Genomic DNA, 12,252 nt, shown 5'->3' with positions numbered 1-12,252 from the left:
TTTTTTTCCGAAAAAAAAAAAGAAGAGAAAAGTGGTGTTTTTTGGCAACCTAGGGTGTGTCCTGTGTCCCACCCACCACGACCCTACAGGACCATCATTTAAAAAAAGGTGTACGTATCTGTCTTATTTTACATAATTATATTTGTGGATTCGTTTTATGTCGTTGTTTGAAAAAGGTTTTGTAAAAGAACATTTTACACGTTTTTTTAGCTTAACCGGTTTAAAATTCTTATTTGTTAGCAAATTGGTGGTAATTTCTTTTCCGAAAAAAAAAAAGAAAAGTGGTGTTTTTTGGCAACCTAGGGTGTGCCCTGTGTCCCACCCACCACCACCCTACAGGACACACACTAGTTTTACTTTATCATTTAAAAATGTATTTGTATCGTTTTTTTTTTTTTGTTTTTTTTTTGCGTAATTATAGTTGTGGATTCATTTTATATTATCGTTTGTAAAAGATTGCGTAAAAAGAAAATATACATTTTTATTATTTTAAATTTATTACCGCCTCCGACACGAAGTCCTGATTTACTGGCATGGCGTTACATGTAATTAGCCATACAGCTAAAATCAGCATCAGGCCTCTTAATAAAAACTGCATGGTGTTACACAGATCGAGCACTATATTCTGTATAACTTTAAAATAAACACAAAAACACTTAAACACTAAAAACAAACAACAAACGCAAAGCAGCAGCACGAGTTAGCCCGGGTCGCCACACAGCAGCGCCACCGGAAAGCTGGTCTGTCCCGCCCAGAGTTCTGCACCAGAGCTAGGAGCCAATCCGATATGAAGGCCAAATTTGCTAAAATGATTTAAATTAGTCATAGCATATTGCTGGAACATTTAAAAATATATAAAACTTTGTCATTTTTTGGCAACCTAGAGTGCGTCCTGTGTCCCACCCACCACAACCTTACAGGACTCACCCTAGTCCTATCTCCAAGTGGTCCCTGGGGTGAACTGACAGCTTCGCCTAAATTTTCCCTAACTACGTCGCCCATGAGGTTGGCCACTCCCTTATTGTAGAGCCAGTTACAGGTTTTCTGGATACATAACAGATTTAAAATTCTTATTTGTTAGCGAATTTGTAATTTCCTTTCTGAGAAAAATAAATTAATAAATTTATTAGTATCTATTTTCTTTTTTTTTTCGCGCAATTATATTTGTGGATTCATTTTACATCATTGTTTGAGAAAGGTTGCGTAGAAAGAAAATATATACTTTTTTATATTATAGATTGTTTTTGCTAAACCGATTTAAAATTCTTATTTGTGGTCATTTTTTTTTCCGAAAAAAAAAAAAGAGAGAAAAGTGGTGTTTTTTGGCAACCTAGGGTGTGTCCTGTGTCCCACCCACCACGACCCTACAGGACCATCATTTAAAAAAAGGTGTACGTATCTGTCTTATTTTACATAATTATATTTGTGGATTCTTTTTATGTCGTTGTTTGAAAAAGGTTTTGTAAAAGAACATTTTATACGTTTTTTTAGCTTAACCGGTTTAAAATTCTTATTTGTTAGCAAATTGGTGGTAATTTCTTTTCCGAAAAAAAAAAAAAAGAAAAGTGGTGTTTGTTGGCAACCTAGAGTGCGTCCTGTGTCCCACCCACCACAACGTTACAGGACACACCCTAGTCCTAACTCCAAGTGGTCTCTGGGGTGAACTGACAGCCTCATGGTCTGTAAGGGTGGCTGATCCCTAATTGTAAATCCAGTAACAGGTTTCCAGGATGAAGACAATAACAGCCGGCGATAAGTGGGAAATAGCTGGTCTGTCCCACCCAGAGATCTGCACCAGAGCTAGGAGCCAATCCGACATAAAGGACAAATTTTCTAAAACGGTTAAAAATTCGCAATTATGGCTTATAGCTGAAACAAAAAAACAAACAAAAAAAGAATCAAAATCAATTTTTGGCAACCTAGGGTGTGCCCTGTGTCCCACCCACCACCACCCTACAGGACACACACTAGTTTTACTTTATCATTTAAAAATGTATTTGTATCGATTTTTTTTTTTTTTTGCGTAATTATAGTTGTGGATTTGTTTTATATTATCGTTTGTAAAAGATTGCGTAAAAAGAAAATATATATTTTTATTATTTTAAATGTATTACCGCCTCCGACACGAAGTCCTGATTTACTGGCATGGCGTTACATGTAATTAGCCATACAGCTAAAATCAGCATCAGGCCTCTTAATAAAAACTGCATTGTGTTACACAGATCGAGCACTATATTCTGTATAACTTTAAAATAAACACAAAAACACTTAAACACTAAAAACAAACAACAAACGCAAAGCAGCAGCACGAGTTAGCCCGGGTCGCCACACAGCAGCGCCACCGGAAAGCTGGTCTGTCCCGCCCAGAGTTCTGCACCAGAGCTAGGAGCCAATCCGATATGAAGGCCAAATTTGCTAAAATGATTTAAATTAGTCATAGCATATTGCTGGAACATTTAAAAATATATAAAACTTTGTCATTTTTTGGCAACCTAGAGTGCGTCCTGTGTCCCACCCACCACAACCTTACAGGACTCACCCTAGTCCTATCTCCAAGTGGTCCCTGGGGTGAACTGACAGCTTCGCCCAAATTTTCCCTAACTACAGTACGTCGCCCATGAGGTTGGCCACTCCCTTATTGTAGAGCCAGTTACAGGTTTTCTGGATACATAACAGATGTAAAATTCTTATTTGTTAGCGAATTTGTAATTTCCTTTCTGAGAAAAATAAATAAATAAATTTATTAGTATCTATTTTCTTTTTTTTTTTCGCGCAATTATATTTGTGGATTCATTTTACATCATTGTTTGAGAAAGGTTGCGTAGAAAGAAAATATATACTTTTTTATATTATAGATTGTTTTTGCTAAACCGATTTAAAATTCTTATTTGTTAGTGAATTTGTGGTAATTTTTTTTTTCGAAAAAAAAAAGAGAAAAGTGGTGTTTTTTGGCAACCTAGGGTGTGTCCTGTGTCCCACCCACCACGACCCTACAGGACCATCATTTAAAAAAAGGTGTACGTATCTGTCTTATTTTACATAATTATATTTGTGGATTCTTTTTATGTCGTTGTTTGGAAAAGGTTTTGTAAAAGAATATTTTATACATTTTTTTAGCTTAACCGGTTTAAAATTCTTATTTGTTAGCAAATTGGTGGTAATTTCTTTTCCGAAAAAAAAAAGAAAAGAAAAGTGGTGTTTGTTGGCAACCTAGAGTGCGTCCTGTGTCCCACCCACCACAACCTTACAGGACACACCCTAGTCCTAACTCCAAGTGGTCTCTGGGGTGAACTGACAGCCTCATGGTCTGTAAGGGTGGCTGATCCCTAATTGTAAATCCAGTAACAGGTTTCCAGGATGAAGACAATAACAGCCGGCGATAAGTGGGAAATAGCTGGTCTGTCCCGCCCAGAGATCTGCACCAGAGCTAGGAGCCAATCCGACAAAAAGGACAAATTTTCAAAAACGGTTAAAAATTCGTAATTATGGCTTATAGCTGAAACAAAAAAACAAACAAAAAAAGAATCAAAATCAATTTTTGGCAACCTAGGGTGTGCCCTGTGTCCCACCCACCACCACCCTACAGGACACACACTAGTTTTACTTTATCATTTAAAAATGTATTTATATCGATGTTTTTTTGTTTTTTTTGCGTAATTATAGTTGTGGATTCATTTTACATCATTGTTTGAAAAAGGTTGCGTAGAAAGAAAATATATACTTTTTTATATTATAGATTGTTTTTGCTAAACCGATTTAAAATTCTTATTTGTGGTAATTTTTTTTTCCGAAAAAAAAAAAGAAGAGAAAAGTGGTGTTTTTTGGCAACCTAGGGTGTGTCCTGTGTCCCACCCACCACGACCCTACAGGACCATCATTTAAAAAAAGGTGTACGTATCTGTCTTATTTTACATAATTATATTTGTGGATTCGTTTTATGTCGTTGTTTGAAAAAGGTTTTGTAAAAGAACATTTTACACGTTTTTTTAGCTTAACCGGTTTAAAATTCTTATTTGTTAGCAAATTGGTGGTAATTTCTTTTCCGAAAAAAAAAAAGAAAAGTGGTGTTTTTTGGCAACCTAGGGTGTGCCCTGTGTCCCACCCACCACCACCCTACAGGACACACACTAGTTTTACTTTATCATTTAAAAATGTATTTGTATCGTTTTTTTTTTTTTGTTTTTTTTTTGCGTAATTATAGTTGTGGATTCATTTTATATTATCGTTTGTAAAAGATTGCGTAAAAAGAAAATATACATTTTTATTATTTTAAATTTATTACCGCCTCCGACACGAAGTCCTGATTTACTGGCATGGCGTTACATGTAATTAGCCATACAGCTAAAATCAGCATCAGGCCTCTTAATAAAAACTGCATGGTGTTACACAGATCGAGCACTATATTCTGTATAACTTTAAAATAAACACAAAAACACTTAAACACTAAAAACAAACAACAAACGCAAAGCAGCAGCACGAGTTAGCCCGGGTCGCCACACAGCAGCGCCACCGGAAAGCTGGTCTGTCCCGCCCAGAGTTCTGCACCAGAGCTAGGAGCCAATCCGATATGAAGGCCAAATTTGCTAAAATGATTTAAATTAGTCATAGCATATTGCTGGAACATTTAAAAATATATAAAACTTTGTCATTTTTTGGCAACCTAGAGTGCGTCCTGTGTCCCACCCACCACAACCTTACAGGACTCACCCTAGTCCTATCTCCAAGTGGTCCCTGGGGTGAACTGACAGCTTCGCCTAAATTTTCCCTAACTACGTCGCCCATGAGGTTGGCCACTCCCTTATTGTAGAGCCAGTTACAGGTTTTCTGGATACATAACAGATTTAAAATTCTTATTTGTTAGCGAATTTGTAATTTCCTTTCTGAGAAAAATAAATTAATAAATTTATTAGTATCTATTTTCTTTTTTTTTTCGCGCAATTATATTTGTGGATTCATTTTACATCATTGTTTGAGAAAGGTTGCGTAGAAAGAAAATATATACTTTTTTATATTATAGATTGTTTTTGCTAAACCGATTTAAAATTCTTATTTGTGGTCATTTTTTTTTCCGAAAAAAAAAAAAGAGAGAAAAGTGGTGTTTTTTGGCAACCTAGGGTGTGTCCTGTGTCCCACCCACCACGACCCTACAGGACCATCATTTAAAAAAAGGTGTACGTATCTGTCTTATTTTACATAATTATATTTGTGGATTCTTTTTATGTCGTTGTTTGAAAAAGGTTTTGTAAAAGAACATTTTATACGTTTTTTTAGCTTAACCGGTTTAAAATTCTTATTTGTTAGCAAATTGGTGGTAATTTCTTTTCCGAAAAAAAAAAAAAAGAAAAGTGGTGTTTGTTGGCAACCTAGAGTGCGTCCTGTGTCCCACCCACCACAACGTTACAGGACACACCCTAGTCCTAACTCCAAGTGGTCTCTGGGGTGAACTGACAGCCTCATGGTCTGTAAGGGTGGCTGATCCCTAATTGTAAATCCAGTAACAGGTTTCCAGGATGAAGACAATAACAGCCGGCGATAAGTGGGAAATAGCTGGTCTGTCCCACCCAGAGATCTGCACCAGAGCTAGGAGCCAATCCGACATAAAGGACAAATTTTCTAAAACGGTTAAAAATTCGCAATTATGGCTTATAGCTGAAACAAAAAAACAAACAAAAAAAGAATCAAAATCAATTTTTGGCAACCTAGGGTGTGCCCTGTGTCCCACCCACCACCACCCTACAGGACACACACTAGTTTTACTTTATCATTTAAAAATGTATTTGTATCGATTTTTTTGTTTTTGCGTAATTATAGTTGTGGATTCGTTTTATATTATCGTTTGTAAAAGATTGCGTGAAAAGAAAATATACATTTTTATTATTTTAAATTTATTACCGCCTCCGACACGAAGTCCTGATTTACTGGCATGGCGTTACATGTAATTAGCCATACAGCTAAAATCAGCATCAGGCCTCTTAATAAAAACTGCATTGTGTTACACAGATCGAGCACTATATTCTGTATAACTTTAAAATAAACACAAAAACACTTAAACACTAAAAACAAACAACAAACGCAAAGCAGCAGCACGAGTTAGCCCGGGTCGCCACACAGCAGCGCCACCGGAAAGCTGGTCTGTCCCGCCCAGAGTTCTGCACCAGAGCTAGGAGCCAATCCGATATGAAGGCCAAATTTGCTAAAATGATTTAAATTAGTCATAGCATATTGCTGGAACATTTAAAAATATATAAAACTTTGTCATTTTTTGGCAACCTAGAGTGCGTCCTGTGTCCCACCCACCACAACCTTACAGGACTCACCCTAGTCCTATCTCCAAGTGGTCCCTGGGGTGAACTGACAGCTTCGCCCAAATTTTCCCTAACTACAGTACGTCGCCCATGAGGTTGGCCACTCCCTTATTGTAGAGCCAGTTACAGGTTTTCTGGATACATAACAGATGTAAAATTCTTATTTGTTAGCGAATTTGTAATTTCCTTTCTGAGAAAAATAAATAAATAAATTTATTAGTATCTATTTTCTTTTTTTTTTTCGCGCAATTATATTTGTGGATTCATTTTACATCATTGTTTGAGAAAGGTTGCGTAGAAAGAAAATATATACTTTTTTATATTATAGATTGTTTTTGCTAAACCGATTTAAAATTCTTATTTGTTAGTGAATTTGTGGTAATTTTTTTTTTCGAAAAAAAAAAGAGAAAAGTGGTGTTTTTTGGCAACCTAGGGTGTGTCCTGTGTCCCACCCACCACGACCCTACAGGACCATCATTTAAAAAAAGGTGTACGTATCTGTCTTATTTTACATAATTATATTTGTGGATTCTTTTTATGTCGTTGTTTGGAAAAGGTTTTGTAAAAGAATATTTTATACATTTTTTTAGCTTAACCGGTTTAAAATTCTTATTTGTTAGCAAATTGGTGGTAATTTCTTTTCCGAAAAAAAAAAGAAAAGAAAAGTGGTGTTTGTTGGCAACCTAGAGTGCGTCCTGTGTCCCACCCACCACAACCTTACAGGACACACCCTAGTCCTAACTCCAAGTGGTCTCTGGGGTGAACTGACAGCCTCATGGTCTGTAAGGGTGGCTGATCCCTAATTGTAAATCCAGTAACAGGTTTCCAGGATGAAGACAATAACAGCCGGCGATAAGTGGGAAATAGCTGGTCTGTCCCGCCCAGAGATCTGCACCAGAGCTAGGAGCCAATCCGACAAAAAGGACAAATTTTCAAAAACGGTTAAAAATTCGTAATTATGGCTTATAGCTGAAACAAAAAAACAAACAAAAAAAGAATCAAAATCAATTTTTGGCAACCTAGGGTGTGCCCTGTGTCCCACCCACCACCACCCTACAGGACACACACTAGTTTTACTTTATCATTTAAAAATGTATTTATATCGATGTTTTTTTGTTTTTTTTGCGTAATTATAGTTGTGGATTCATTTTACATCATTGTTTGAAAAAGGTTGCGTAGAAAGAAAATATATACTTTTTTATATTATAGATTGTTTTTGCTAAACCGATTTAAAATTCTTATTTGTGGTAATTTTTTTTTCCGAAAAAAAAAAAGAAGAGAAAAGTGGTGTTTTTTGGCAACCTAGGGTGTGTCCTGTGTCCCACCCACCACGACCCTACAGGACCATCATTTAAAAAAAGGTGTACGTATCTGTCTTATTTTACATAATTATATTTGTGGATTCGTTTTATGTCGTTGTTTGAAAAAGGTTTTGTAAAAGAACATTTTACACGTTTTTTTAGCTTAACCGGTTTAAAATTCTTATTTGTTAGCAAATTGGTGGTAATTTCTTTTCCGAAAAAAAAAAAGAAAAGTGGTGTTTTTTGGCAACCTAGGGTGTGCCCTGTGTCCCACCCACCACCACCCTACAGGACACACACTAGTTTTACTTTATCATTTAAAAATGTATTTGTATCGTTTTTTTTTTTTTGTTTTTTTTTTGCGTAATTATAGTTGTGGATTCATTTTATATTATCGTTTGTAAAAGATTGCGTAAAAAGAAAATATACATTTTTATTATTTTAAATTTATTACCGCCTCCGACACGAAGTCCTGATTTACTGGCATGGCGTTACATGTAATTAGCCATACAGCTAAAATCAGCATCAGGCCTCTTAATAAAAACTGCATGGTGTTACACAGATCGAGCACTATATTCTGTATAACTTTAAAATAAACACAAAAACACTTAAACACTAAAAACAAACAACAAACGCAAAGCAGCAGCACGAGTTAGCCCGGGTCGCCACACAGCAGCGCCACCGGAAAGCTGGTCTGTCCCGCCCAGAGTTCTGCACCAGAGCTAGGAGCCAATCCGATATGAAGGCCAAATTTGCTAAAATGATTTAAATTAGTCATAGCATATTGCTGGAACATTTAAAAATATATAAAACTTTGTCATTTTTTGGCAACCTAGAGTGCGTCCTGTGTCCCACCCACCACAACCTTACAGGACTCACCCTAGTCCTATCTCCAAGTGGTCCCTGGGGTGAACTGACAGCTTCGCCTAAATTTTCCCTAACTACGTCGCCCATGAGGTTGGCCACTCCCTTATTGTAGAGCCAGTTACAGGTTTTCTGGATACATAACAGATTTAAAATTCTTATTTGTTAGCGAATTTGTAATTTCCTTTCTGAGAAAAATAAATTAATAAATTTATTAGTATCTATTTTCTTTTTTTTTTCGCGCAATTATATTTGTGGATTCATTTTACATCATTGTTTGAGAAAGGTTGCGTAGAAAGAAAATATATACTTTTTTATATTATAGATTGTTTTTGCTAAACCGATTTAAAATTCTTATTTGTGGTCATTTTTTTTTCCGAAAAAAAAAAAAGAGAGAAAAGTGGTGTTTTTTGGCAACCTAGGGTGTGTCCTGTGTCCCACCCACCACGACCCTACAGGACCATCATTTAAAAAAAGGTGTACGTATCTGTCTTATTTTACATAATTATATTTGTGGATTCTTTTTATGTCGTTGTTTGAAAAAGGTTTTGTAAAAGAACATTTTATACGTTTTTTTAGCTTAACCGGTTTAAAATTCTTATTTGTTAGCAAATTGGTGGTAATTTCTTTTCCGAAAAAAAAAAAAAAGAAAAGTGGTGTTGTCACGACCACACACAAAGGAAGAAGGTGAGTATCTTTCAGGATATTTATTAACAAACGTGCACAGTTCAACACACGTGCAAACAGGTGAATAAGGTTCTCTGTAGTCGAATCTTCAAACACAACACAACAGGTGAGTTCAAGTTCATAAGTATCGTAGCGATAGCAACAGTCACTTCCCTTTGACACGGTTAACGTGTTTCACAGGAGAACATCGGAGCAATCCACGAGGAGCACAGGAGAGACAACAGGAAGGGGAGAAGATCCACAGAGAGACATCTATGCAACTTCGATACCAGCCGCTGAGTGAATGTCTGGGGAGAGTATTTAAAGGGAGTCGTAATTACGGGTGCAGGTGACGGTGATAGAGCTCTGGTGATGGGCGTGGTGCAGTGATTGGGACTGAGGGAACGTGCTGAGGGTGTGACATTATCTCCCCCTCCCGGTAGGCGCGTCTCGCGCCGTGATGGAAACACCAGGGAGGGGGGGCGGGCGCCCTGGAGGCCGTTCCGGGGCAGGACCTTGTTGGGTTGGGAAGGCCTCCAGGGCGGAACAGGAAGCCATGGCGGGTCCGGCGGCCACGGCCGGACAGGCAGTTCCGGCGGCCTTGGTAGGTCAGGCGGCCATGGCCGGACAGGTAGTTCCGGTGGTCTTGGTAGGTCAGGCGGCCATGGCCGGATAGGCAGTTCAGGTGGTCTTGGTAGGTCAGGCGGCCATGGCCGGATAGGCAGTTCAGGTGGTCTTGGTAGGTCAGGCGGCCATGGCCGGATAGCCCCCGTGGCCTTGGCCTCATTCCTCGGCCCGGTCACGTTGGCCTGGAATATATGGCGCCCCCCCAAAATTTTCTTGGGGGAATTCAGGGGTTTGGCAGGACCGTTTGGCGGAGTGGGCTCTGAGAGGCTGGACAGGACCAGTTTAGGCTCTGAAAGGCTGGGCTGGGCCAGCGGAGGCTCTGGATGGCTGGACGGGACCAGCTGAGGCTCGGGACCGCTGGACGGGACCAGCTGAGGCTCTGGATGGCTGGACGGGACCAGCTGAGGCTCTGGAAGGCTGGATTGTACCAGCGGAGACTCTGGTGGATTGGACGTAACCAGTGAAGGCTCAGGACGGCTGGACGGAACCAGCGAAGGCTCTGAAAGGCTGGGCTGGGCCAGCGGAGGCTCTGGACGGCTGGACGGGACCAGCTGAGGCTCGGGACCGCTGGACGGGACCAGCTGAGGCTCTGGATGGCTGGACGGGACCAGCTGAGGCTCTGGAAGGCTGGATTGTACCAGCGGAGACTCTGGTGGATTGGACGTAACCAGTGAAGGCTCAGGACGGCTGGACGGAACCAGCGAAGGCTCTGGATGGCTGGACTGCACCAGCGGAGGCTCTGGAGGACTGGACGTAACCAGTGAGGGCTCTTGAGGTGCGGGCTCTGGACGGCGCTCTTGAGGAGCGGGTTCTGGACGGTGCTCTTGAGGAGCGGGCTTTGGACGGCGCTCTTGAGGAGCGGGCTCTGGACGGCGCTCTTGAGGAGCGGGCTCTGGACGGTGCTCTTGAGGAGCGGGCTCTGGACGGCTGGACGACCCCAGCGGAGATTCAGGAGGGCTGGGCGTCTCCAGCGGAGACACTGAAAGAGCTAGCTCCGGGCGAGCGGTCACTGGAGGGCGCTCTGGCGGCGCGGTCACTGGAGGGCGCTCTGGCGGCGCGGTCACTGGAGGGCGCTCTGGCGGCGCGGTCACTGGTGGGCGCTCTGGCGGCGCGGTCACTGGAGGGCGCTCTGGCGGCGCGGTCACTGGAGGGCGCTCTGGCGGCGCGGTCACTGGAAGAACATCGGCCATTTTGGCAGGGGAAACCGGAACGTCGGCCATTTTGTGAGCTAGCATGGCCGCCCGTACTGACCTCAACGGTGGGTCGAGCACATTGGCCATCAGAATTGGCAATAACGTTGGAGGGCTGGCCGCGAGTTCCGGGCTGGCAAGGTGGGAGAAGCTATTGGTTTGGTATGTGAGGGGTCCAGGCGAGGGGTAAGCCGGCAAGACGGGCTGGGTTTCGTAGTGGGTTGGATGAGGAAACTTACCATCACTCTTTATTTCTTTAACCTCGATACTAGAGCCATTTATATAAAGAGTGAGGTTGATTAGTTCAATCAAGGAAAAATCACATATGGGGGAGTTGCATCGGATTGTTTCCTCATCCAATCCCATACGAAACACCACAGCAAGAGTGAAGTCGGGCCAGCTTACCCGATGGGAGAGCTCAAGGAATTCCTCCACATACCACTCCAATGTTCGCCCACCTTGCCGTAGGCTCCATAGCCTGTCCTCAGCGTCCGACAGTTTTAATGATTCGGGAGAGACACCGCTGAATGCTGCGTTCGCCTCCATGAGTGAGCTGAAGAAATAATTTTTTGCGGGGCTGGTATCCTGTCACGACCACACACAAAGGAAGAAGGTGAGTATCTTTCAGGATATTTATTAACAAACGTGCACAGTTCAACACACGTGCAAACAGGTGAATAAGGTTCTCTGTAGTCGAATCTTCAAACACAACACAACAGGTGAGTTCAAGTTCATAAGTATCGTAGCGATAGCAACAGTCACTTCCCTTTGACACGGTTAACGTGTTTCACAGGAGAACATCGGAGCAATCCACGAGGAGCACAGGAGAGACAACAGGAAGGGGAGAAGATCCACAGAGAGACATCTATGCAACTTCGATACCAGCCGCTGAGTGAATGTCTGGGGAGAGTATTTAAAGGGAGTCGTAATTACGGGTGCAGGTGACGGTGATAGAGCTCTGGTGATGGGCGTGGTGCAGTGATTGGGACTGAGGGAACGTGCTGAGGGTGTGACAGGTGTTTGTTGGCAACCTAGAGTGCGTCCTGTGTCCCACCCACCACAACGTTACAGGACACACCCTAGTCCTAACTCCAAGTGGTCTCTGGGGTGAACTGACAGCCTCATGGTCTGTAAGGGTGGCTGATCCCTAATTGTAAATCCAGTAACAGGTTTCCAGGATGAAGACAATAACAGCCGGCGATAAGTGGGAAATAGCTGGTCTGTCCCACCCAGAGATCTGCACCAGAGCTAGGAGCCAATCCGACATAAAGGACAAATTTTCTAAAACGGTTAAAAATT

The 12,252-nt window shown here is 41.3% G+C and overlaps 1 protein-coding gene across 1 annotated transcript; it reads right to left on the bottom strand.

Annotated features, from left to right (window-relative positions):
- Positions 1 to 9,162: 9,162 nt before the first annotated feature.
- LOC141292901 (uncharacterized) lies at positions 9,163 to 11,961 on the bottom strand. The gene is made up of 2 exons (XM_073824952.1): positions 11,359 to 11,961; positions 9,163 to 11,086 (listed from the first exon to the last, which is right to left on the bottom strand). The coding sequence occupies exons 1-2, from the start codon at positions 11,388 to 11,390 to the stop codon at positions 9,322 to 9,324; spliced, it is 1,797 nt and encodes a 598-aa protein (XP_073681053.1). The 5' UTR covers positions 11,391 to 11,961; the 3' UTR covers positions 9,163 to 9,321.
- Positions 11,962 to 12,252: the final 291 nt, after the last annotated feature.

Source organism: Garra rufa, chromosome 19 (genome assembly GCF_049309525.1).
Source record: "Garra rufa chromosome 19, GarRuf1.0, whole genome shotgun sequence".
In the NCBI taxonomy this organism is placed as follows: domain Eukaryota; kingdom Metazoa; phylum Chordata; class Actinopteri; order Cypriniformes; family Cyprinidae; genus Garra; species Garra rufa.
Note: the sequence above shows the minus strand (reverse complement) of the source record. Positions and strands in the feature narration are given on the sequence as shown.

Bases quoted from the DNA above. Each gene is read 5' to 3' on its own strand.
- LOC141292901 (XM_073824952.1), bottom strand. From the start codon at position 11,390: ATGTGGAGGAATTCCTTGAGCTCTCCCATCGG. The intron at 11,087-11,358 runs GTAAGCTGGCCC...CCACCTTGCCAG, and splicing joins TCCTTGAGCTCTCCCATCGG to CCCGGAACTCGCGGCCAGCC.